Genomic DNA, 27,039 nt, shown 5'->3' with positions numbered 1-27,039 from the left:
CCACAGTGCTGGCTCCTTCTTTGTTCTGTTACCAAGAGGTTTTCTGCCCTCACATTCTTTCATGTTGCTGAAAGAATGTTTTTCTGTGTTCCTGTGTGTAGTATATCTTTAAGTGTCATTTGTAAGGCTGGCTGGGTGGTGACAAATTCTTTTTATTTTTGCTTCTTGGCAGGTCTTATTTCACTTTCATTTATGAATGAGAGCTTCCCTGGATAAAGTATTATGGAATGACAGTTTTTCTCTTTTAGGACTTGAACTATATCTTTTGATTCTCTTCTGACCTGTAGCATTTCTGTTGAGGAATCTTGTTAAAGATGGGCGACCTTTAAAGGGTACCTAACATTTATATCTTGCATATTTTAGTATAGTCTCTTTATGTTTGACTTTTGAAAGTTTGACTATAATGCATTGTGGTGAGGATCTTTTCTGATGTTGCCTATTTTGGGGTCTCTCTGTTTCCTGTATTTGGATGTCCATGTCCTTCTCCAGAGTGGAGAAATTTCCTGCTGTTATTTCACTGAATGTGTTGTCTAAGCAATTACTTCTGGAACTTCTAAGAGTCATATATTTGATCATTTGATGGTATCCCATAGTTCCTGAACACTGTGTTCTAATTTTTGCTTCTTTTTTTGTCTCACTGAGATATTTAGAAACACATGTCTTCTAGATTGAGATTCTTTCTTCACTCTCACTGAGTCTATTAAGGCTTTCAAATGTATTTTACATTTGACTTATCAAATATTTCATTTCTAATATTTCTGTCTGATTCTCCTTCAATATCTCTATCCACACAGAATTCTCGTCCACGTCTTGTATGGATTTTCTTTCTCCGTGTAACTGTTTCTCCGTGTTCTTGAGTCACTTTACAGTCATTCCATCAGTATCCCCTTCTTCACAGTCCAATATTAATGCATTATAGTGTTCCTTTTGGGGAGTCAAATTACCATCCTTTTTTCATGTTTTGTGTGTGTGTGTTTCCACATTGGTTTTTACATACCTGAGGGATCACTTACCTTTTTATTATTGAAGGCTTTGCTTTAGGAAACATGCCTCTTTGGGTTGGTGGAGTGCCTGAGACTCACCCTGGAGTTCCAGGGGTGTATCCGGGGTGGGAGCAGGGAGCTCTGGCCACTGTTTGTGGGTGGGGTAACAGTCCACTGTATCTGGCAGGATGGGTGTGGTGCAGCACCTCTGACAGTAGGGAGAAGGGGATGTTAGTTGGGTGCACAGGCACCGTGAGCTCACTCCAGGCAGAGAAGGACTGGGATTGTGAACACACTAGTCAACTTCAACATCTGCCGCCGCCCCCGACATACACTCTTGCAGAGGCCACAAGAGTGGTCTCCAGTTTACCCAGAGAGCAAAGCAACGGTTGAGGATTGTCAGGGCAGAGACATCCAGACAAGTTGAGGGAGCCAGCAAGTTCTGAGTGGTGTGCAGCAACCACTATGTGAAACTCGTGTTAGGGTCACAGGTGAGCAGTTACATGGACAATTGCTGAGGAGAATAAAGTAGTCTTAACAACACTGCCAGATATTTGGCTGATTGGCCTAGCAGGGCATTTCCTGAAGTAGTCACTTATGACCCAAGTGCTTTCTCCTTGTGGACTCGTGATCCTGTTAAATGAGTATGATAAGAATGTTTTTATTTGTGTTGTTCATTTCCATGGTGTATACTCATTCAGCAGTTATTACAGATGTACAGACGACTATTTTTATTTTCCTAGCATGTGTCTGTCTTAAATGAAAGGAAACTTTCATTCCATTGAAAAAGGGATAATGATTCTGAATTCTTTTTGTTTCTAAGATTTATTTGTGTCTTTGACAGGTAAAATTACAGAGAGAGGAGGGAAGAAATCTTCCATTCACTGGTTCACTCCCCAAATGGCTAAAATGGCTGGGGTTGGATCAGGCTGAAACTAGGAGCCAAGAGCCTCATCCAGGTTTCCCATGTTGGTGGCAGGGGCCCAAACACTTGGGTCATCCTCCATTACCTTCCCAGGCACATTAGCAGGGAACTGGATTGGGAGTGGAGCAGCTGGGACTTGGACCAGTGCCCACATGGGATGCCAGCACTGTAGGCGGTGGCTTAACCTGCTTCACCACAGTGCCAATAAGTGTTGAGGTGTGGATGTGCTTAGGGTAGAGTTTAATATGGAAGATTTACTGAATGGGTATGTGGGAGGAGACTAGCAGGCTGGTTATGAAATCCCATACTTTTCAAATTAAGGAGAGTTGAGGCACCACATTTCAATAGTAGTTGTGGTTAGCTAATTTTAAAAATTTCACAAGGGTATTTCAAAAAGTTTGTGCAAAAATAGATTTAGAAAGCAATTTTATTTTGGTGCAAAAAATTTGAAATCCATGTATAGTTTCTTCATAACAAACATTTTTTGTGAACTTTTTGAAGACTCCTCTTGTTATTTCTTTTGCATTATTCCTTTAGATAATTTCTGTGTCTTTAGGACCTAAATCCTTATTAATTTTTTTGTGATCTAACTGCTAAGTACGTGACACTATTAGATATTTATTGTCTGATAGTGCTGTAAAAAATTCCTGAGCAGCAGACGTTTGTTCTAGCATTATGACTCAGGTTAGCACACATTTCTCTCACATTTGAGTATCTGAGTTTGAGCCCCGCCTCTGGCTCTGGGTTCCAGCTTCCTGTTCATGGGGTCCGGGGAGACAGCAGGTGATGGCTCAAGTAGTTGAATCCCTGTACCCACATGGGAGACCTGGACTGAGCTCCCTACTCCTGGCATCAGCCCATGGCTTTTGAGGCTATTTGGGGGATGAACAGCAGACAGGCACTCTTTGTCTGCTTCTCTGTGTCTCTCTGCCTCTCAGATATAAAAAAAAAATTGTTTTAATTCCTGTAGCACTGTGCAACATTGTCTGAGGACCTATGGATTAACTTATTTTGTCTGCTGAAATATGACATTATCGTTTCTGAAGTGCCTTCTGTAGCATGCTTGGAGTTAAGTTTTCTCTTGTTTCCTCAGCCTTCACTGCCTTTCATTTTCCTTTTGAACTTTGTACTGTTTAGAAAACAGAAGGAAGAGAGTAAGGCTAATATGCAATCAGTGAGGTTGACGAGTGCAGGAACTGGGTGACAGAAGTTTTTCTGGAAAATGCCTAAACTGCTGTCCTGGGCACAAGAATCTGTAGCCTGGACCACTGCCACCTTTCCAGCCTCATCTCCAATCAGTAACCCTACACTTGCCATGTAGAACAACCTGCATAATCTTGATCTTATCAAGTAGTTTCACATCTCTATGCATTAAACTGATGCTGATTTGTCTGCCTTGAATGTAGTGATTTATAGTTCCTATCTCGCCTAGCATACTACCGTACTTCATTGCCATCTATCTTCTCAACTTGTCCATGAAACCTCAGAACACAGGATCCTGACTCTCCTAGCCTGATTGGCCAAGTTCTCAATTCTTTGATAGTTTTCTATGCCACTTCAGCTAAGACTCTCAGCATAGTGTACTGTAATGTTGACTTAATTCTCTTTCAACTCCCACCAGGGTAGAGAACCTCGTTTCATGCGTATGTGTGTATGTTGTAGCATCTGCAATGCCTGGTGAAGAGTGGTTCTCTGTAGATGAAGAATAACTGGGATGGGGGTGGGACTGGAGCTGTGTTGCCGTGGGTTATGCCACCACTTGTGACACCAGCATCACATATCTATCGGTCTGTGTCTGTCTCCCTCTATTGTCTCTAATTCAACTAATGTTTCACAGTCCTAACACTATGGCAAATGTTTCAATATTTGGTTTTCATGATAAAACGTTCAGGTGGATTTTCTTCTGTCTCTGTAGTAATTCATCTCCAGTTGCGTTTACAGACCTGTCCTCCTCTTTCTTGTCATTTGTTAAATAAGTCCTCAAAATTCGATTTCTAATTCCCTCTCTTCTTCCATGATTCTCTCTCTCCTTTTCCAAAGAAGCTCATCTACATCAATGGTCTTATTTGCCATTGGTGTGCAAATAACTCTGTCGTTCAGATCTAGCCCAGACCTTATGTCGCTCTCTAAGCCTGTGCATTTAACTACTTACATGACAAGGTCTATGGTAAGTCTTGGAAGTAAGTCAAATTCAGTTTATCCACAAATGGTCTTTGCCTGTCGCATGTCTTTGTTCCAAGGTTTCTCTGGCCTCTGAGTAGCCTAGTCATTCATTCCATTGCATGAGATAATAGTCATCTATGACAACTTCCCTGTCCTCTTTCTTTGATCCATATCTGATGCATTACCATTTTTAAAACATTTATTTTTTTACTTATTTTGAAAGGCAACGAGATGGAGAGTGGGGGAGAATGCAAGGGAAGAGAGAAAGGGAATCTCCTATCTCTGTTTCACTCACCAAATGCCCTAATAGCTGGGGATAGGCCAGGCTGAAGCCAGGAGCCGTGAATCAGTCTGAGTCTCCAATGAGCGTGGCAGTGACCCAACCCTTGAGCCATCATTTGTTGCCTCCTGAGGTGTGCACGGGCAGGAAACTGGAATTAGAAGTGGAGCCAACACTTGAACCCAGGCACTCTGATATAGGATGCGAGTGTCCCAGGCAGCATCTTGACCACTGACCCAAATGCCTACCCTTCTATTACTAAATTATGTCAAACTCAACTTCTAAATGTTCTTCAAGGAAATCTCCATGCTCAGACTTCATTGGCTCAAACTCTCCTCGCTACTCCCCTGAGCAATGGCATTCATCCTGCTCAACTAACAAGGACTTTGTTCCCGTCCTCTCTGTTCTCTGTGCCATGGCTAGCGTAATGTTTTCAATGTGCAAAGCCATCATGTTACCAGCCGCTTCAAATCCAACAAGAGCCAATTTTTGATTCTTGGATGAAGGGAAAATTTCATAGCATGCCTTGAAGATTCTGCCTCCGTATTTGCTCTTACTTTTCTAGCCCTCTCTAGCAGTTGGTCTTCCTCTCACTCTCTCCATAACAGCCCTGCTGGCTTATTCTCAGAGCCTACTTCCATCCACATTCCTTCATGCCAACGGGCACTACACATGGCGTCCTGGTATCCTCTCTGCCTGGAATGCTGCTTGCCCCCTCGCTGCTTAGTGAATTCTCCTGAAATCTTTTGGATCTCAGCTCAAGCATTTCTACTGGAAAGCTCTCTTTGACCTTGTGTACTTTGTCACATTTTTGTTTTCCATGGTTGATGTGATTTTTTGATTAGTAATTCTGTTTCCTAATTGACAAAATTTCAGGAGAACTGATCACAGGTTGACTTTGTTCAATCTTGTATTCTTGGTGCTCGGTATTTGTAGAATCATTTAGCACTGTTTGTTGACAAATAAGACTTTCTGCTTTTCCTCTTTCTTTGCAGGTCTGCTATTTTCATTAGCAGTTGCCATTTAGAGGAACATTGTATTTTCCAGTTCAAGTAGGAGGCACAGTAACGTCAAGAATGGGTAATTTTCAATGAAAAATATTCTTATTGTATAAGCCAGTGATTCTATAAGCCACACAAATTTAATGGAATTAAAATAATTGTATCACTGTTTCTTCATTCTCAATAGTAATGAAATATACCTCTCTTGAAATCAGTTATTGGAAATAATTTGTTATCTTGCTTTATTTTAGATTTTAAAAAATGCACAACGTTTTTAGAGGAAATGTCACAGTTAATTCTGAGTCAAATGCCAAGAGCTGAGTGAGTATTTTTGTTGTAATGAATTTCCATAGAATCATATATCTTATTTTCTATACCAGGGTACTTCATACAATTTGTGGAAAAATGGAATTAAGAAATTGAAAATCTGTATGAGAGACATATTCAAAAAGTTCATGGAAATGTATGCTATGAAAAAAAACACACACTAGAGCTTTTAATTCAATTTTCATGAACATTTTGAAGTATCCCTATATATCTATTTGGCTTTATACTGATAATGTGTGTGCGTGTGTGTGTGTGTGTGTGTGTGTACAGCTATCAGTGATAATAAGATAATAACAAAGGTATTGCCTTTTTTTGCATGTGATTTAATCTCCATTTGAATTTGTTAACTCTCTTCTATTTTAGATATTCCAGTTTATTCAATGACTTTGTTGAATCTGAGTTTTTCCTGATTGATGGAGACTCATTACTCATCACATTTGTATGTGAACAGTCATTAAAGAAAGGGCAGAATCTCCACTTCTTCTATCTGGTTGAACACTACCTTTTGGATCTCACTAGTAAAGGAGGACAATTTTCCATAGTTTTCTTCAAGGTAACATGTGATAGCTGAGTTCTTATGCTTTGAAAATTAATAGAATTCTTTAAATTCTTTCATACATAGTGTTTTTCATTATTAAAAAGTAAAATATATCTATAAAATTCAGAAAATTTAAAGGGAAGAAGACATAAAAATGACCCACAATCCCCTATTCAGAAATCATTACCCTTAAGTTAATTTTTTCTTTCTAATAACAGAGCTTTATTGTAGGGACATACAAGATCATGAGGGCAGATGAAATTGCAATAGCAGCCCAAGTGAAACCTGATTCTACTCCTCCAACTCTGAGAAGCACTTCTGTCTTCATGTTCAGGAGTAAATGTATTTGAGCCCCAAATAAAATGTGTTTGAGTCTAGGCAAATTCACTAACCCTGCTTTTGTTTTCATTTGTTCCATAGTAAATATTCCCAAGAGAATGTTGCATTTTTTGTTTGATTATGTATATAATAAAAAAAATTTTGTGTGTCCCCAAGGATAACTATGGCTTACAATTACTGACTTTGTGTACAGAATTGTGCTCATTTTCCAATCCAGGTTATTGTTACGTTTTCGAACATTGCTTACTGCTTGCCAGTGATGTTTTGAAGAATGATTCCGGGTCCTGGTCTGACACTAACAGTCAATCCAACTGCACTAATTTTGGTCCACCTGGACCAACCAGTGCCGCTTCAGGAGGGTTGCCATGGCCCAGAGCACCCCTTTAGAATAAAATGATGCACCTCCGTTTCCCACTCCAGATAATTTACCTTCACTCACCACTTGCTTTTTGTGTATTTTTCTATTCTTTTTCTTTTTGAAGTGAGATTAGAGAGGAAAATAACTAGACTGTAGGAAGGGAAAGTGTGATAGACCTTGAGTATGATGAGCCTGCCTGAAGGTGACACATGGCTCTCCATGTAAGTTGTGATTTAAGACCTGTTTGTGAAATGGCCATCAAGGTTTAGGGTCTATTCCCAGCAACGAGACAGAACACGGTGGTATTGAATTGTATTTCTTTAGCCTTTAATTATATGTATCAATCTACTAAATGATGACTTCGAAATAATGCACCTCCCCACCACCTCCCCCACAGGATGCCGAGTGCGCGTACTTCAACTTCCCTGAACTTCTTCCTTTGAGAACTGCCCTAATCCTTCATCTTCAGAATAACACCACCATTGATGTTCGAACTGAGTTTTCTGGGTGCTTATCAGACGAGTGGCAAGTTTTTTTGGAAGAGAGTTACCCGTATTTCCTGATAGTTGCAGATGAAGGCCTGAACCATCTACAAACACATCTTTTCAATTTCTTAATGATTCAGACTTGGTCATTGAAAGTCAATGTTGTGCTTTTCTCAGGGCAAGAATCTTATATCCTTCGACTTTATGCCTACCTTATGCTAAGCTTGTCTAAACTACGGGAATTTTTCAAGCAGGTAATTTATATCCAAAATACTTTTTTTTGAGAATTTTACAAAATTTTCTAATTTGTGTGACTCAGTTTTATATATGCTGTATGGAAATTATGACAGATTTAAGAGACATCTATGCACTAACAATGATAATATAAATACAGTAATAATAGCAATACAAAAGAAGTAATTTATTGGACAATTATTGTTCTAACAATAGTGGTTGGTACTTTTTTTAATATTTATTTTTGTTGAAAGGCAGTTACAAAGAGTGAGGGAGAGACATAGAGATCTTCCATCTTCTGGTTCATTCCCCAAATGGCTACAATGGCTGGAGCTGGGCTGGTCTGAAGCCAGGCACCAGGAGTTTCTTCCAAGTCTCCGATGTGGGTTCAGCAGTCCAAGTACTTGGACCATCTACTGTTACTTTCCTAGGTGCATTAGCAGAGATCTGGATAGGAAGTGGAGCAGCTGGGACTCAAACTGGCGCCCATATAGGATGCTAGTGTCTCAGGCTGCAACCTAACCTGCTACATCATAGCACTGGCTTTGTTAGTATTGTTTTTGCTTTACTGGTGTAAAAATAAATCTTTGAATATGTAATTTACTCATTGTGAACACAGGATTTGTAATAGAACATGGATTTGAAGGATACAGTCTGACTGAAGCCCCATGACCTTACCCAATGTGTGGTATTATTGGTTCCAAGTTAATGATGATGTAGAAATGTCTTCAGTTGGAGGCAAAAATCACTGCTGAGACGTCCCAGTGAAATCATTAATGTTGTGGCCTTTCATAAGAAGACAACTTATTTACTAATTTTTTGATCATCCAGATTAAAGAGGTTATTTGTTTATCAATTTGTAGACTCCATGAATACATTAGAAATGCAATTGAATAGGTTTCATTAATCAAGTTGAAGACTTTGCCAATGCTGTTAAAACACTGATGAGGGCTGTTGCTAGGTGACAGGCCCCTGTGAATGGGGCTCTTTTCTATTCATGTGTTTGAGATTTGTTGTTATAAAATATGTTGCATTAAATGGACCAATGGGTTTTTTGAGGTGTTGGAAATGTTCTAAAGTTAGAATGTGACAGTAGATGCATATCTTAGTAAATTTACTAAAAGTCATTGAATTGTATACTTAAAATGAGTGGATTTTGAGGCTGGCTTTGTGGCACAGTGGTTAAGCCATTGCTTACAATGCCAACATCCCACACTGGAGCATTGGTTTGAGTCTAAGCTCTCAGCTTCCGATCCAGCTCCCTACCAATGCACCCAGGAAGGCAGCAGATGATGACCCCAGTGCTGGAGTCCTCACCACCCTTCCACATGACCTGGATGGAGTTCTGGGATTCTGTCTTAGGCCTGGACCAGTCCCAGCTATTATGGCCATTTAGGGAGTAAATCAGTCAATGGAAGATCTTTGTTTCTCCCTCTCTCTGTCACTCTGCCTGTCAAATAAACAAACAAGTAAATCTTTTAAAAATTATTGAATTTTATGTGAAATGTAACCTCATGAAACTTTATACAAATTAAAGGCACTGTATTCTCAGACAAAATTTAATTTGGCAAAGACAAAATATTTCTATTTGGTAGAACCTAAAAATATTGGTGACCATCTGCAATTAAATTAATGCATTTTCTTTTTACTTACAGATGTATTCTAAAAATTGCATCTTAAATGTCTGATTTTCTGTAGCTGAAAAATACTTGGATAATTTACTTATGACAGCTCACCTGGCTTTCCTCATTTTCTAGAATGTAAAGACGATCAAGAGTGCCTATGAAATCCTACTTAAACAATGGGAAGAGTGCAGAGATGTAGAATTAGCAACAGTTTTTGGAGATTTAAAATGGGAAAATATGATGGAAGAGGTAATGTAATTTTCTTAAAAAAAACTCTGAACCAATTTTTTAATTATGAAAAATTTTTAAAAATAGTTCAGAGTTCTAATATACCAGGGAACTTCAAAAATGTGGAAAAATGGAGTTAAAAGATAAGTTTATTCTGGTACAAAAACATTTTGAAATCCATGTATATTTTTTTCTCATAATATGCGTTTCCAGGAACTTTTTGAAAACCCCTCATTACTTCTCACTCAGCTTTCCCTAATGTTATTCTTTCATGTAACCGGGATTCATTCAATAAAACCAGGGAGTCAGCGTCAGCCCAGTACCACCGACCAAACATCAGACCTTATTAGAGCTTCATGTCCTTCTCTACCAATGTTGTTTTCTGTTTCAGGATTGCACCCCAGGGAGCCACGTCCTGTTCCGTTGTTGTGACTGTGTTTACATACTACTTATGATTGCTATTGTAATCAGGATGTTTTCTTAATTTCCTTTTCAGATAGTTTGCTATTACTATATGGAAATACTATTGATTTTTGAATACTGATTTTTGCATCCTGCAACTTCCTAATAGCTTCTATCCTTTGAAGTTAGGTTTGTCCCTATGAATGGAGCTTGTCCCTTCAAATCATGTGCCTATCCCTGTAATTGCTTGGCCTCCTTCCATGTCATCTGACACTTGAAATTGTGCATGCTTTGAGATCCATTTCCCATCTTCTGTTCTCTATTGAACATGGCTATTTTTTTAGTCTTTTCAGTTTTAGGGTAGGTTTAGTCTTTCAAGTGCTGTTCCAGTTCACTTTTCACTAATGTCCCTCTTCTGTCTGTCTTTCCTGCAATTTCTCTTGATCAGTGTGTTTGGTCACTACAAAGCCTTGAGTCAGGGCGAGTGTGGTAACAGGATGAAGGACTGGGATTGGAACATGTTAATGTCCTCCACTTTTCTCTCTTCTTAAGTAAGGCTGAGGCTGTAACTCCTGGATATTTGTAGTTGTAAAATATTCAGTCTTTTTCAGAAGTTGATTACTACAGACTTAATTGTTTTCAACTATAAAGATATATCACAAAACTGTATCTATGTGTGTGTGTATGTTAGGAAAATTCATGATAGAAGTTGAAGCACAGAAAAATGGGGACTGGTGTTGTGGCATAGCAGGTTAAGCCTCTGCCTGTGGTGCCAGCATCCCAAATGGGCACCAGTTTGAGTCCTGGCTTCTCCACTTCTGATCCAGCTCCCTGCTAATGGCATGGGAAAGCAGTGGAAGATGGGCTTAAGTGCTTGGGGCTGTACACCTGCGTGGGAGACCTGAAGAAGCTACTGGCTCCTGGCTATGGATTGGCCTACCTCTGCCTGTTGCAGCCATTTGGGGAGTGAACCAGCAGATAGAAGACCGACCTCTCTCTGTCTCTCACTCTGTCTGTAACTATCTCTCAAATAAATAAATAAATCTTAAAACAATTTTTTCTTTATACTATTTTTTTTTTGACAGGCAGAGTGGACAGTGAGAGAGAGAGAGACAGAGAGAAAGGTCTTCCTTTGCCATTGGTTCACCCTCCAATGACCGCTGAGGCCGGCGCACTGCAGCTGGCGCAACAAGCTGATCCAAAGGCAGGAGCCAGGTGCTTCTCCTGGTCTCCCATGGGGTGCAGGGCCCAAGCACTTGGGCCATCCTCCACTGCACTCCCGGGCCATAACAGAGAGCTGGCCTGGAAGAGGGGCAACTGGGACAGAATCCGGTGCCCCGACCGGGACTAGAACCCGGTGTGCCGGCACCGCTAGGCGGAGCATTAGCCTGTTGAGCCACGACGCCAGCCTCTTTATACTATTTTAAAAGAATTATAGTTCTATATCGCTGTATCTATTCATCTTTTCTGTATCATTTCTTCTAGTAAGATCTCTTAAGAATGAAAATAGTTTCCTAAATAGAATGACACGTTTCAATTTCCTTCTGCAACAGGTGTGTGAGACTGCTTTTCTGCTTCAGCAAATCTGGCCGGAAGGAGCTGACATCCGGCGTGTCCTTTGTGTGACTTCATGCGCGCTGACTTTGGAACTGTACCATCGTCGTTTAGAAAACAGAAGGAAGAGCACATCTGGTCAGAAAACTGACACCCAAGAGGTGTGATTGTTATCATTTAACTGAGAAACGCCATTGCTCTCTGCTTCTGAAATCTTATTAACTTTCATCTACCATTTCCTCCATTGTGTACCTCATGTTTCCCCCTTATTTATGTAAATTACGAAAGTGCGAGGAGAATGGGGATTTATATTTATAAGGAAACATCTGTTGGGCTATGATTTCATGGGGCTTTTTGGAAGATGGCCTCTGCCATTTTAATTTTTTAATGTTCATTTATTTATACTTTGAAAGAGTAAGACAGAGATAGAGAGAAGGCAGAGTGATAAGGGGAGACAGAGAGAGAGAGAGTGAGAGAGAGAGAGGTCCTCCATCTGCTGGTTCACTCTCCAAATGCCAGCATCAGCTAGGACGGGGCCAGGCTGAAGCCTGGAACCTGGAACATCATCCAGATCTCCCACATGTGTGGCAGGAACCAAGCGCCTGGGCTGTCATCTGCTGCCTCCCAGGTTGTGCATCAGCAGGGAGCTGGAGTGGAAGCAGAGTAGCTGAGACTCGAACCAGCCCAGTACTCCTACTTGGGAGGCGGGCATCCGAGTATCAGCCTAACCAGCTGTGTCACAATGTCTGCCTATGGTTTAGTGTTTTACCATACAGATATTTAGGCTAAGTAAACTAGAAAAGAGTAGCACTTTAGGGGGGAGTCTATGCTACTATGTTTCGGGCTTGTTAAATGCACTGTGCTATTCCTTCTTAGCAACGTTCCTGCTTCCCAGGTGGCAGCACTGAGGTTCGGGGAGTCTGGGGAACATTCCTTACACCAGATACTTCGCAGTAGTGTGCATGGAATCCAGGTCTGTTTGCAGATCACACAATGTCAAACTGTCTTTTCGAAGAACATTCCTGCTGTCGTGTCTTGTGGCCCTAGTGGAGAGACACTAAAGATTGCAGCTCTCTTTATGGCTACTAGAGCCCATCAAGAGTCTAATGGTCACAGCCTGGCTTCTCTCCTCAACTAAACAGACAGCTCTGTGCTCTTGAGCAAGCACACACACATGTATACACACATGTACGCATATCATTTTGTATAATCTGAGCCCTGAAGTGTTCTGGGCTAGAGATTCCTAGTAATGAAAGATAGTAAAGTTTTGTCTCTTTCTTCCATAATTGCGCAAATGGACGGTGCACATCATCATTGACCTAAAGCATCCTGTGTGTTTGCTTCCAGGGTCTCCCTGAATGTATTTTTACTGAAGCATATCCGATATCTGCAGGATTAGGCAATACTACTTTAAATTGTCCTCACAGAAACGGTGCACAGTCGGTAGACCCTAATTGGCCCTCTGCAGGTGTACTGATGAGCTCTCAACCCCTGCTTCACCCACTCCACTGCAAACATCCGCAAGTGGCTCCAAGGTCCCTCTCCCATGATGTCCAATACTCACATGTCTATTTCCACAGCCTTGTTCCCACTGGGCACATTTTTCAGATATATTGCTATCTTGGTGACAGAGAGATTCCTGGCTAGGTTAGACAGGGCCCAGGGCCCTTCCCCCACCATCTAGGGATGCATCTCCGAGGCCCTGACAACAGTCAGTCAACCAGCTTCGGGGAAGGAGGTTGATGGCATGTGCTAGCCCTTTTCATCAAGGCTGCTCTGTGGTGTTGTATCTGACCTTGGTAACAAGAATTTTATGCCAGCTGGAGGAATGTTGCAAGTGTTCTCTCTTTATTGCGTCTCAATTGGAGACTTAACTTTCACCCAATTTACCAATGAAAACCATCACTTCTCAGTGCCTCTCCTGGACCAATCACGAGAATGCACCCCCTTTGACAGCCTGTAAAAACCCTAGACAATCAGCCCGCAGCGGGTCCTTCCTTCAAGGACCCCTCCCGGTTCTGCTGGGAGCGTTTTCTTTTGCTCTCGCTTTCTCTGCTTTTTTTTTTTTTTTTTCCAATGAACTACTTCTGCTTTACACACGCTTCCTTTCTGGGCTCCTACTTGGTATTGGTCACGAGGCAGGAACCTGAACGATTACAACTATAGAAGCCTGCCACAGTGGGCTTCCCACCATGAACACTTTCGATGTTATTTTTGAAGTAAGATGCCTTGAACAGTGGGCATCCAACGTGTGGGTCCGTCAATGCAGAGTCCTATGGGATGGGATCCTGACTGCGACTGAAGATCTGGAGCCATGTTTATGTGAGCTGCTGCTAAACTGCCATTTCCTTTCTCCTGTATCTCATATCTGTATAAATGCAGTCAAGTTCATGTATGAAGAAAAAGACTTTCAAAGAACCTGAAATGAAAGGCTGGCACGGGGTGCAGAGGGTTAATCCACGTGTTGTGATGCTGGAATCCTATATTGTAGCGCAGATTTGAGTCCTGGCTGCTCCGCGTCAGACCCGGCTTTCTGCTAACATCCCTGGGAAGGCAACGGAAGGTGGCACAAGTGTTTGGGCCCCTGCCACTCATGTGGCAGTATGAGACCAGTATGGGGTTCCTGACTCCTGGCTTCCACCTGGTGCAGCCCCAGCTGTTGTGGCCATTTGGGGAGTAAGCGGATGGAAGCTCTCTCTCTTTCTATCTCTCTCGCTCTCTCTGTTGCTCTGCTTTTCAAATAAGTCACTACACAAATCGAAGGCAGCATGAAGACTGTAAGAATGTGTGACTGCACCCAGCACAGTGTGACTACCCACTTTTTCATAGCCTGCCATTCTGGTCTTGTCTGCTTTATGTCATTCAGGTGGAAGGTCACTGTTTAAGCCTGCAGGAGACAGAAGATTTGTGCAAACTGCATTGCCTCAGTGTGGTGTTTCTTCTCCATTTACCTCTTTCTCAAAGAGCTAGTGCTAGATTCATCACTTCCCCTTGGATTCAGGAAATTCAGACTTTCTTAAAAATGGTAAGTAATCCATTTACGTTGTTTTTGTTTGTTTGTTTGCTACATAAAGAAGGACATGGCACAGGTGGTCCCTGAGGGTTGTATTCACTAGACTCCCAGCTACAGAACCAGCTGGAAGCCATTCTGTGTCCTCCGACCACTCACTCTGTGCTCCAGGGGAACGGGATATGTGGCCTGTGTAGAGAACGCTGGAGAGTGAGGTATAGCCAGAAACAGTCAGACTGAGCAGTGGGCACCCCTTTCATATTGAAGTAAGGTTGGCACGTGCATAAATGCCCCTGTCAACAGAGAGGAGAGGCAGGGAGGGAATTGATCCAGGTGTGGCCAAGAAGTAATTGAGTTAGACAAGCTTTACTTGGTGTGATATTATTTTTATTCCCCCGGCATAATGGAGATGTAGAGTGAGTAATTAGAGTTCAGCTGTAAAAAAGCACATTGGTTGCATCTCTGAGTTTGTATCTGTGATCCAGTAAGTATTGGCTGTGGTGAAACTAGTACTAGGTGGATTCTGCTGGTGCTTGGGTGAGAACATAGAATCTTGTATTGCAAATCTCACCGAGGAACCTTCCTAGACATTTTGATACTCTGTTAGAAGACAGGAGATCATGGTTATTTAAAAGAGCATAGAAAAAAAAAAAAAAAAACAGCAGACTCTAGCTTCTATTTAATTTCCTTTAGTCATTTCAGGTTAGTGAATCAAAACTATTGATTATGTATCAGATTTTAAAATACAACATTAGCATGTTTATTACTGTGCAGTTGCTTTATATATTTGTTTCTCAAAATATTTAATTTTTGTAAACTTTTTAGGTTGAATTATCTGTAAACTAATAAAATTGTATACATGTAATAGTTGTATTGATATGCACATTTAAATGAATATCCTCTGTACAATCATTTATGAAATATTTTCTATACAGTTTTTAAAAGCAAAATGAAGTGTTAAGTGAAATGGATTTTACAGATACCAATTTATACGTTTTGAAATAATTACATTGCCCCTGATGGACATGCCTTATGGTTTCAGTGGATACAGAACCTCAGTGTTAATTAGATTGTTGGAAATGAGAATAGCTTTACTTCTATTGCTTCATTTAGATACAACAAGAGTCCATGTATGTCCTCATGTCACAAAGGAGAAACCTGGGCTCAGGAAAGCTAACTGGCCCAGCAGTCCAGCCAGTGAAGACCCAGTGGGGAGCTGCCTTCTTTGTCCAGTTTCCAAATGAGTGCCCTGTGGGTCAGCTGCTGATTTTCTCATAGTCGGCCACCCTTCTTGCCTCTCCTGCACTCTGTGCATCTGCCGTGGCAGCACCTGTAACTTGAAGCGTAGTTGCAGGCAGCCAGTGAAATGCGCACAGCCAAGAGCGTGTTTGGGAAGCTCTGGAAAAAGCAGCTCAGCCAATCCTAGAAAGCCGGGTGGAGCCCACACACCCACACACGGGAGGCACTTTCTGTACCACGCCCATGGAATGGCCACTGTGGCTGTCCCACTTGCACAGATTGCTGCTTACCCAGTGGTATTATGGGATAGGGATCGTGGATAAACCCTTCCATGGCAGTGGTTTCCCAAGGGTGGCTTCCTCACCAGTCGCAGCAGCAGCACCTCTTCCTTGTCGGATGCCGATGGTGGGGTCTCTTCCCAGACCTGCTGGCTGAGACCCCAGGCTTTGCTGAACACCCTTCCCAGTGAGGCTCGTGCTGACGTTTGAGAGCCTCTGTTCTGGGGCTCTGAGGATCTCTAGTGTTTCATTTGTACATAAAACTGCACTGTAGGGGGGCAGCCCCTGCTTTTTGATATTTATAATTTCATCCTCAACTCTGGGCAGTGTCCCCAACTTCCATGGCCAGAGCTGGACCAGCCATTGCCGTCAGCAGTAACCACAAGTGGCAGTGAGTGCGTGCAGTGTGGGCCGATGGGATGGCGATGTGCTGTACATTTAAATGAAAGCCCAGCAATTGAAATGTCAATTAGGACGTCTGTGTCCAGCATCAGAGGACCTGGGTACCAGCTCTGGCTCCTGATTCTAGTTTCCTACTAATGGAAACTCTAGGAGGCAGTGGTTGTGCCCCAAGTAATTGGGTTCCCGCCACCCACATGGGAGACCTGGCCCTGCCCCAGCCCCCACTGTTGAGGACATTTGGGGAATGAACCAGTGGATCGGAGTTCTGTTTATGCGTCTGTCTGTCTCTCTATGAAAAGGAAGGAAGGAAGACTAGATTTTAAGAACTATGAAAAACACATAACTGTCTTGTTAATATTTTTTTACATCAATTATGTGTTGAAATGATAACAGTTTAAATATTTTGGATTCAATAAAATAGTTAAAATTAATTTCAACTCTTTAAAAAAAAAAAAACATGACTTCTAGAAGACTTGTTACACGCAGCTTGCCCATCTTCTGCTGGCGAGTGCTGGGTTGAAGTTGTTGCACTACAGGGATGAACGCAGTGTTGGCATTTGGAAAGCGTCTGTGCTTTGTTACTAAGGGAGCTTGGTTTCCTGCTCTCAGCTTAATTCCCCAGACACCGGCACCAACCGAAAGCCTAACTAGGCTCTCGCTTGCTGATGGTGCTCCCAGGAGTCTGCCCTGCCCTGAACTCAGTGTGATTAGTGAGGCCTTTGTGCCTCTTGTAGGGGGGGACCTAGCCTTGCTGTCATACACCTGGTAGGTGCGCATCAGTGAAGCTGGGTGGGACTCTGCCTTCAGAGGATTCAGCATCTTTGGGATCTCTGAACCATCAGAAGTTCTCTTTAAAAATCTGCGCTTTTGACCTGGAAGGAAGATTGGGAGAACTTTAAAGCCTAGGAGGAGTATTTCTGTTGGCTTGGACTTCATCTGTGGATCCGTGTGAGGGGGAAAAATTGTACGATGAGTCAAATCCAGCTTTCCCTGGTTTGGGATATAGAACTGTACTGAAGCTTTGCTTTTATTTTATGTTTTAGTATTTTAAGGTATAAAGCATTCATGGTTCCCCTGCTGGAAGGGGCTTACATTACTGATTGGAATGGCCTTGCCCACCTGTCCTTTGGGTAGACTCTACGTAGAAGCATATGAAGTCATTGTGTAGGCTATTGTTAATATAAAAATAGTAACTTTATTTTATTTTTAATTTTCAGAAAAGTTGGTGTGAATACTTCATCCTAAGTAACATAAGCATTTTTGAATCTTGGAATCTGGATTTAATTCACCTTTCTGACTTGAGTGATGAGGCTTTGTTGAAGAACATTGTTTTTTATTATGAAAATGAAAATGTACAAGGTACTGCCTTACTATCATAATGACACTTCATCCAGAGATAAACATTAAAAATAATTTAGAATTTTAATTTTCCTGTTCTTCTAGCATATAAGTGTTTTCCTTTCTTCCAATTTTTGTTTATGTCTGTAATTTTTCTTTAGTTGTAATGGAGAGAATGTTGTATTTTTAAAATACTTATTACTCAATATCACTACAAAGTGTTTTTGGAAAAGTGTTTGTGAATTTGGCACTTCCAGTTAAATTTAAATGCTGAATTTTTCATTTGAATACATGCATTATATTCCTTCATAAAACTTAACTCTAATTAATATAATCATTCCATATTACTAGATATTTAGGACATTTTAATTTATCCCAAAAGATAAAGCTGATTTATATATTGCTATGTGTAATTATATTTTCTTTGATTATTTTCTAAATATAACTTCTATGGGATTTATTGATAATGAAAGCAAAATAAAACATGTTTTGAGAAAACTGTAACTGACCATTCTTGAAGCTTCTTTGACTGATAGGATTTGGTTGTTTCCAGTTGTAAGCAGAGGAATGAGTTGGCTACATATAAATTTAACCATCCCTGACACACTTAACCATTTCTCAAGAGTTATAATATTTACTCACTGTAGAGTTATATGGCCATTAAATTAAAAATTTTTATTTATTTGAGAGACAGAGAGAAAGATAGTGCTCCCATGCCCTCTCCAAATGCCTGCAACACTAGCTGGCCCAGAGCTTGGGGTAGGGAACTCAGTGCCGGTCTCCCATGTAGGTGGCAGGGACTCAGCTACGTGAGCTGTCCCCTGTGTCCCTTGGTGTCACCATCAGCAGGAAGCTGGAAGCAGAAGCCAGATGGGAGACTTGAAGCCAGGTACTATAGTATGGGAAGTGATATCTAATTGGCTTCTAAACAGCCAAGCCAAAAGCCTGCCCCAGCATTTTTTATTATCCTAAAGAATAATTATAGGGGCTGGCACTGCGGTGTAGTAGGTTAAGTCTGCCTGTGGCACCGGCATCCCATATGGGCACCGGTTTGAGTCCCGGCTGCTCCTCTTCCAATCCAACTCTCTGCTGTGGCCTGGGAAAGCAGTGGAAGATGGCCCAAGTCCTTGGGCCCCTGTACCCGTGTAGGAGACTCAGAAGAAGCTCCTGGCTCCTGGCTTTGGATCAGCAGAGCTATAGCTGTTCTGGCCATTTGGGGAGTGAACCAGCGAATGGAAGACCTCTCTCTGTCTTTCCTTCTCTCTCTCTCTGACTCTGCCTCTGAAGTAAATAAAATATTTTTTAAAATGCCATATTCATTATTTTTGTTATATTTTAATACTTAGTTATCAAGTAAGGAAAGAGGACAAATTTTAAAATCTGCCTTCTCACAATCAACACTAGTGATTGTTTCCATTTCAGCCCTGTGCGGGGCTCACTAAAAGTGACTATTTGGAGTTCCAGGAGTGAACCCGAATGTGCGCTTTCATCCGTGTGTGCATGACCTCTGCTCCGTGCTCTGCTCTGTTGTCCAGGCCTGCATTTGGATTTGGGAGAAGGCATTGCGAAGGATTACGAACATCTCTGGAATGCAGTATCGAAGCTGGTCACAGACTTTGATGTTGGAAAGCCTTTTCCTCTGAGGACAACAAAACTTTGTTTTCTTAGGGAGACTCCATCACCAATCAAAGGCAAGAAATTCCTAAATTACTTTGAAATCAGCACCTTGCTGTCCTGAAAATGTTTTGAAAACACAACTAATGTTGGCAACATAAATAATTTTTTGATACTATCCATCTTAATAACAAATTACCTTTATTTTCATATCCTTCCTTTGGGTGATAGGCTGTGAGGACTATAATTTTGAAGATTTGTGTTTTACATATACTGTTGGCAGTTTTAAAAAGTGGACAGATACACAAAGAGTCTTCAAAAAGTTTGTGGAAACTGCATGTTATGAAAAAGCGATACATGATTTCCAAAATTTTTCTGGATCAAAAAAACCTTCTTTAAATTCCATTTTTTTCCACGAGGATTTTTAAGTCATGATGTACACGAATTCCATTTCAGTGACGGTGTAGAACAATCTAAAAATCTCTGCAAAACCCTTAATGCTGTAAAAGAGGCACCGATTTTTTTTTTTAAATATAATTAAGTTCAAAACAACAGAAGGAATCCAGGGGCTGAAGGGACAGCTAAAAGCCCTGTGGCAAGTCCTCACCCTAGGAAGCATGTGCTGGTCACTGATCACCCGAGCTGCCCTGGGCAGGGAGAGGAGGTGTTAGAACAGTGTTAGAACAGGAGGTGTCTGGGGCCAGCGCTGTGGCCCAGCGAGTTAACGCCCTGACCTGAAGTGCCTGCATCTCATTTGGGCGCCAGTTCGAGACCCGGCTGCTCCACTTCCAATCCAGCTCTCTGCTATGGCCTGGGAAAACAGTAGGAGATGGCCCAAGTCCTTGGGCCCCTGCACCCATGTGGGAGACTGGGAGGAGGCTCCTGGCTCTTGGCTTCTGATCGTTGGGGAGTGAGCTAGCAATGGAAAACCTCTCTCTTTCTGTGTAACTCTGACTTTCAAAAAAATAAATCAATCTTTAAAAAAACAGGAGGTGTCAAGCAAGAGACAGGAGCTGTTGGAACAGGGCCACTGCAGCAACCCAGCTCCCCCAGAAGCTGGGATTTCTGTTCTTCATAAAAGAATGGCCACAAACTAATCTGGCTGGACCTCTAACAAAAGGATTTCTTTGAGAATTTGGGATTTAAATTTAGACTATTCGTATGGTCAAGATAATGCTAAGCCAAATAATTCATTTAAAATGATTAAAAGAATCTGACAAATTCTTAGGGGGAAAACATTATAAACCTTGGTTTTCTGGGATTCCTTGGCAAATATGAGTATAAATACAAATTTATAAAATAATTGAGGAAATAAGTCACTAAGAACGAGAACTCTTTAAGTATTTCAGAGTTTTTAATTATCCAAAATAAAAAAAACTGTTTTAAAATGTTCAAAGAAATTAAATAAGGAATTTGATCCATGCATAATAAGCCTATAAAATAGTGCCACTTTCAAATAATCGGATTGTTCACAAATGGGTTACAAAGCTGACTGGATATTGCTCAAGGGAGAATTTTTGAACTAGCCATAGATGGAAATACAGTTAGAGACACAGGTGACACAGCCAGACACAGAAAGAAAAGGAGTACATGGTGTCATTTATATGCAGAATCCTTAGAAAATTAATACATGGGAACAGGACAAAGAGTGAAACAGTCATTACGTGGGTGGCGGTGAGGTCTGGAGGTGAGAGGCAGGGAGGGGAGATGTCAGTGGGCACAGTGTTGCAGTCCTATAGGATATGCAGATAGCTTAGGTATCTAATGTACGCTATGAGGACTACAGTTAATGCTATTGTATTGTATGGTAGTAATCTGGTAGGAAAGTAGAGTTTAGGAACTTGTACCACACACAAGAAGGAAAGAGGGAAGGAAATAAAGGAGGGAAAAAAGAGAGGTGGAAACAGTATGAGATGGTTACTATAGAATCACTTCACCATGGATATGAATATCAAGACAAGCACATCAAAACATGTACACTATAAACACTTGAATATGTAAAACTTTAAAAATTTAATAGAACAAAAAAGATGTAAAAGACATGCAAGATAGAAAGAAATCTAGCCTTTCATTCATTAGAAGGAGAGAATTAACCAATGTGTGTTGGCCAGTTTTCAAGAGACAATGACTGGCATTTGTCTGGATTGAAGAAAGACAAGAATTTATGTATTAGAAATGTATTATGGGATAAATTAAACACATGCTTGTATGCACATTTACAAATATATACACCAGACAGAACATTGTGAAATTATATACTGCCAAAAAACAAGGAAGTATCTTAGAAGATCCAGAGTTCCCACCAACAAACAAAAGCCAGTCTAATAGACTTCCCACTAACAGTGACAGACATGTGATTAGAATGGAGTTGAATATAATTCCTGAAATGTGATTTAAGAATGAATAATAGTTATATTTTAAGAACAGTAGTTATTTTTCTATCATTATAGCATCACTTAAGGTATTTCTGCATGATGACTTTCAGAAAAAAATGCCAGAATGAATATGCAAAGGAAAGCTAGTGGGAGCTTAGAGTGTGTTGGTATAAGGAATTTTTCAGAGCTCCTAGGAAGAGTTTACCTTCTCTTTCCTTCTGTTAGGATGAGTTCCAGCAAAGACCCTTGAATGCAAGCAGTTTATTGATCCCAGAAAGTTGAGTGGGATAAGATGAGCAAGGAGGGAACACTGGTGCAAGACACGTTTATGTGTAGGTTTCCACTGTGGGAAACTACAAGGAAAGATCGCTGGGAATCTTGAACTGGCATATAAACTACACTGGGGGTGTTTTACCTGAAGAGCTAGAGAACTGCAGTCTCTTTCCTCCATGATTCTGAGGGTGTTTTGTAGTTGGCGTTTCCAGCCTGCTCCATGTGAGCTCTGTGAAGAAAAGCACTCTGGCAAAGTGTCAGGACAAACGCACAGGGGTGAATACCAAGAGGGTAGCAGGTGGAGCAGTGGCAGTCTCTAGAACTATGATCCAGACATGAAATAGAAAGTCGTTCATTAGGCCATTCTCAAATATATTTGGTATATATGATATGTATCAGTCATCTGTGCATAAAATCAAGGAGGACCCAAGAGAATATTGTAATAAGATAAAATAATTTCATAATTATCTGTAGTTCCCTACTTCTAAATTTCATTTTCACTATATACATGTATATGAAAAAAATGAATTTTTAAAATGTGTGTGACTTCCATTTCCAATTCCTTGTCTAGTAAAAGAGAATAATAAAAGGAATAAACGTTTGAAAATAACAAGCATATGTAACTGTCTGTCAACCGTCTATTTGTCCATCCATCCATCCATATACCTACATACCATCTTCTGTGCCTAAATACTGTCTCTTTATGCTCTGCTTTGTTCCAAAATTGTTTTAATGTGGAAAATAGCTTTAGGGAATGGCTGGAATTGATAAATTGATAAATTATAAAATAGGTGTAAAATGTTTTTAATGCAAAGTTTTACGAAATACAGCATTCCCGGATGAAAGTTTCACATTTCACCTTAACGTTTTTTACAGATGGCTCTGAGGAAAAGATGACTAATTTGGGTTTTATTCCGATGTCATCTGATGTGGTTGATAAGTTCGCTGGGGACATTTTGAAAGATTTGCCTTTCCTGAAAAGGTACAGGACCCCAAGTGTGCCTCAGTTAATGCTGGCGTGGCGTGGCGTGGCTGGGACACTTATTAAAGGTTCTTTCAAATGCTGCAGATTACATGCTGTATGCACTTGTAACACATGGTGGATTTAATACCAAAATTTTCACTTGCCCTTTGATCATTCCAAGGTAAGTATCTGTGGCTCTCCTCTCAGAGGAAGCTGCTGCACTTGCAAGTGTCGAGTGAATGAATGAAAGGCTCTTTGGTGCCATTGGTGGGACTATAAGAGACACAAAGTGGTTTCCGGTTTCATAAGCCTCTAATCCGCCATCCGCCTCACAGCAAAGAAAGAGAGAAGGGAGCTGTGGCTTTCAGAAATACTATTATAAAGTGGAATCTGGCCGGCGCCGCGGCTCACTAGGCTAATCCTCCACCTAGCGGCGCCAGCACACCAGGTTCTAGTCCCGGGCGGGGCGCCGGATTCTGTCCCGGTTGCCCCTCTTCCAGGCCAGCTCTCTGCTATGGCCCGGGAGTGCAGTGGAGGATGGCCCAAGTGCTTGGGCCCTGCACCCCATGGGAGACCAGGAGAAGACCTGGCTCCTGTCATCGGATCAGCGTGGTGCGCCGGCCGCAGCACGCCGGCCGCGGCGGCCACTGGAGGGTGAACCAATGGCAAAGGAAGACCTTTCTCTCTGTCTCTCTCTCTCTCACTGTCCACTCTGCCTGTTAAAAAAAAAAAAAGAAGTGGAATCTGTGCTGGGCTACGTTAGGAGGCATGCCATTCCAAATATGCGTCTGTTTCTTTCTGTTCACAGCGATGATCCTGTTGTTACTTCATTGGTTAAACAAAAGGAATTTGATGAACTGGTGCACTGGCACTCTCACAAGCCCCTCAGCGATGAATATGACAGGACAAAGGGCCAGTTTGACGGTGAGCTCTGTGACTCCGGTGGAGCAGATTGGAAGCAGTTCCACTTATTTTATAGTGAAAAAGTGATCACTACGTTCAATGAAATGTTTAAATAAGAGTAGATGTCCATCAGGGAAGGTAGCCATGAAAAGTGCCCGCTTCTTGGCTGAGGGTCCTGTGGATGTGGATGTCTTAGTAGGGAGTGGACAAATACAGCCTTTGTTTCCACAGAGGCTAGAAGCTATTTTAGGGAAAGATGGCTTGGGGTTTAAGAAACCTGTGTTTTGTTTATAATCAGATATATTGCAATCATTGTCTTTCAAGAAGATCTAACTATTCTCACACCACTGAGTGGACTGCATGTAAAAAGTACCAGCTGTGCACGTGCCTTCGTCTTCAGTGCTGCTGCAGCTGCAAGAGGGAGGCCATGAATCACTACGTGTAGATCAACAGAGATAGAAACAGGGAACTTGCCTCCCTGGTCCGTTCCTTGGCTTCTTCTCACTTTGGTCTAGCCCTGTGCTTATACCACCCTCCTTAGAGTGAACAAAACGTACTCTACCAATCTAGAAGCGTGTGTAGTAAGCATGTTTTTGTAAAATACTTACCAATCTGCTTCTGTAAACAGGTACGAAGAGTCTGCAAGGGGACACTGTAGATTAACTGTCGATATCCTCAAAGTGGCTTGGTTTGATGAGGTAGACACAGACATAGAAAAAAAAGTCATTTAGTTATTCAATTTAAGTGAGTTTTACGGTTTTGGGGGAGGGTGGGAGTAAATCAGACCTTGATTGATGGGATTTCCTCTGTTACTGGGTTTTGCTGTAGCAAGTGCTTCCATCAGCTTCCAAGCTCAGTTCATTGATGAAGGCCCAGTGCACACTATTCGTCTATGCTGTGATCAAAGGAGTCAGAGTATCTTTGACAGCTGACTTCTTGATTCAGCCTCTGTTCCTCCTAACCTCGTTCTCAGTGCACATGCCAGAGGTAACGCCTAGAATATTTCTAACACTCTGATTGCTTTTGGAGGTAGACCATGAATATTTTGTCACCTTCCTCCTTTAAGATAAGGAATTATGATTAGTATTTTTAAAGATTTTGTTTGAGAGGGAGAGTTACAGAAAGAGGGAGAGACAGAGAGGTCTTCCATCTGGTGGTTCACTCTCCAGATGGCTGCAACAGCCAGAGCTGGGCTGATCCGTAGCCAGGAGCCAGGAGCTTCTTCCAGGTCTCCCACGTCATGCAGGGGCCCAAGGAGTTGGGCCATCTTGTACTGCTTGCCCAGGCCACAGCAGAGAGCTGGATCAGAATAGGAGCAGCCGGGACACGAACTGGTGCCCATGTGGGATGCTGCTGCTGCAGGTGGAGGCTTAGCCCACTGTGCCACAGCACTGGCCATTTAAGATAAGGAATTATTCAACAGACAAGAGGCTGTCTGATTTAAGATACCCTCCTGAAAGGTCATCAAATTACATTACTGTTATAAACTAGAAGGAAAAGTGCATGTGTGGGTGGTCTGGTGTGAAGAGTTAGTGACATTGCCTCTCCATGGAAAATAAAATAATGTCACTTTTTAAGTCTTTTGTTTGTTTTTCAGAAAACTCTAGAGACCCACGTGTACTAAGATCTGTGCAAAAATATCATGTTTTTCAACGGTTTTATGGAAATTCATTAGAATCTGTCTCTTCAAAACTCATCGTAACTGAAGCTACTAAGCCAAAGAAGAATTTTGGTGAACCCAAGAACAAAAAGGCACATGTATGTTCTAGAAACTGTATAAAATATTTTTACTTTTGTTTTTCTTAACTTGATATCTATTCATCCCTTTGGTAGCTTCTTTCCATATGTTGCCTGTTCTTTTTATATATAATTACTTATTACTTTTCTTACTAAGAAAGTCTAATCTTCATATAAAAAACTCTCAGATCTATATAATAATGTACATCTATATTTGAAAAAGAATATAAAGCATTAAGTGACTAGACTTAGAAATGGTGAAGTAACACTCAAAAGATGGTTGTTTATTAGTTAATGACAATGAAAATCTTTTTCATAAAGGTAGTAAAAATAGAAATACTTACTTTTGATTTAATTATGAAGATCCATAGAGCTAACCTTTTCTGAAGTGGTTGAATAATTAACTAATCACTTTCTTCCTTCTATACGGGTGACCTATCAGCTATATTAACGTCTAAGTACAGAAACTGAAGAAAAAAGTCATGAGATAGGCGTTTGGGACATCCACATCTCACATCGGAACGCCTGGGTTTGATTCCAAGCTCTGGCTCTGAATTCTTCTCCTTTGCATGTGGACTGTGGGAGGCAGCAGTGATGACTGAAGTGGTCGGGCTGTTGCCATTCATGTGAAAGATCTGCCTTGGGTTCCAGGCTCCAGGCTCCTGGCTCTGGTCCCGGGCATTGCAGGCATTTGGGGAATGAACCAGAAGATGGGTTCTTTCTAACTCCCTCTCTGTCTCCTTGCGGTTCAAGAAACAACAAGGAGAGAAACAAAACAGGCATTTACTTCACCATGAAGTAAGCATGGTGGAATTAATGTATGTAAAACAAAGACCATAAAAAGAAAAAACACATTTCAACTCTAACTTCTGAATACTTATTTTTGGAAAATTTTATCAAGATCAGTGGGCTGCTTCTGCCGTGCCTCTAACAGGCAGGGAGTGAGGCTTTAGAATTCTGAGGGATAGGCATCGTCCATAGGTTCAAGAACTTACCAAGAAAAGCCTCTTGGATATTCTACTCAAGATAACATTAAAAATAGCAGGTAATTCTAAAAGGTCCTCAGTCCTTCTGTGAAGGCTTTGTCCTTGAACTCCTTCAAAATCCCAAGCAGAAATGGGAAGTATTTTATATTTTACTTTTTTTAGGATTTATTTATTTGGAAGGTGGAGTTACAGAGGCAGAGACAGAGAGAGAGAAAGAGGTCTTCCATCAGCTGGTTCACTTTCCAAGTGGCCGCAACAGCTGGAGCTGTGCTGATGCGGAGCCAGGAGCTTCTTGCAGTCTCCTGCATGGGTGCAGGGGCCCAAGGACTTGAGCCATCTTCTCCTGCTTTCTCAGGCCATAGCAGAGAGCTGGATCAGAAGTGGAACAGCTGGGATTCGAACTGGCACCCATATGGGATGCCGGCATTGCAGGCGGTGGCTTTACCCACTTCGCCACAGCGCCAGCCACCATGTTTTA

The 27,039-nt window shown here is 41.4% G+C and overlaps 1 protein-coding gene across 6 annotated transcripts in view; it reads left to right on the top strand.

Annotated features, from left to right (window-relative positions):
• Positions 1-27,039, top strand: part of LOC100345657 (probable ATP-dependent RNA helicase DDX60) — a 97,546-nt gene that overhangs the window by 6,494 nt on the left and 64,013 nt on the right. For 4 of the 6 annotated variants that reach the window (XM_008249585.4, XM_051832208.2, XM_008249573.4 and 1 more), the window contains exons 2-13: positions 5,347-5,431; positions 5,604-5,673; positions 6,043-6,232; positions 7,312-7,653; positions 9,391-9,507; positions 11,442-11,603; positions 14,309-14,467; positions 17,589-17,730; positions 19,245-19,400; positions 22,848-22,953; positions 23,744-23,859; positions 25,436-25,596. In XM_008249585.4, the coding sequence (XP_008247807.3) occupies positions 5,428-5,431; positions 5,604-5,673; positions 6,043-6,232; positions 7,312-7,653; positions 9,391-9,507; positions 11,442-11,603; positions 14,309-14,467; positions 17,589-17,730; positions 19,245-19,400; positions 22,848-22,953; positions 23,744-23,859; positions 25,436-25,596 (1,725 nt within the window). In that variant the 5' untranslated portion in view covers positions 5,347-5,427. The remainder of the gene's footprint in view (positions 1-5,346; positions 5,432-5,603; positions 5,674-6,042; positions 6,233-7,311; positions 7,654-9,390; positions 9,508-11,441; positions 11,604-14,308; positions 14,468-17,588; positions 17,731-19,244; positions 19,401-22,847; positions 22,954-23,743; positions 23,860-25,435; positions 25,597-27,039) is intronic. The other 2 variants (XM_008249590.4, XM_070068273.1) reach the window with 1 other exon arrangement.

This window comes from Oryctolagus cuniculus, chromosome 2, assembly GCF_964237555.1.
Source record: "Oryctolagus cuniculus chromosome 2, mOryCun1.1, whole genome shotgun sequence".
NCBI classification, from domain to species: Eukaryota; Metazoa; Chordata; class Mammalia; order Lagomorpha; family Leporidae; genus Oryctolagus; species Oryctolagus cuniculus.
This window is presented reverse-complemented; position numbering and strand designations above follow the sequence as displayed.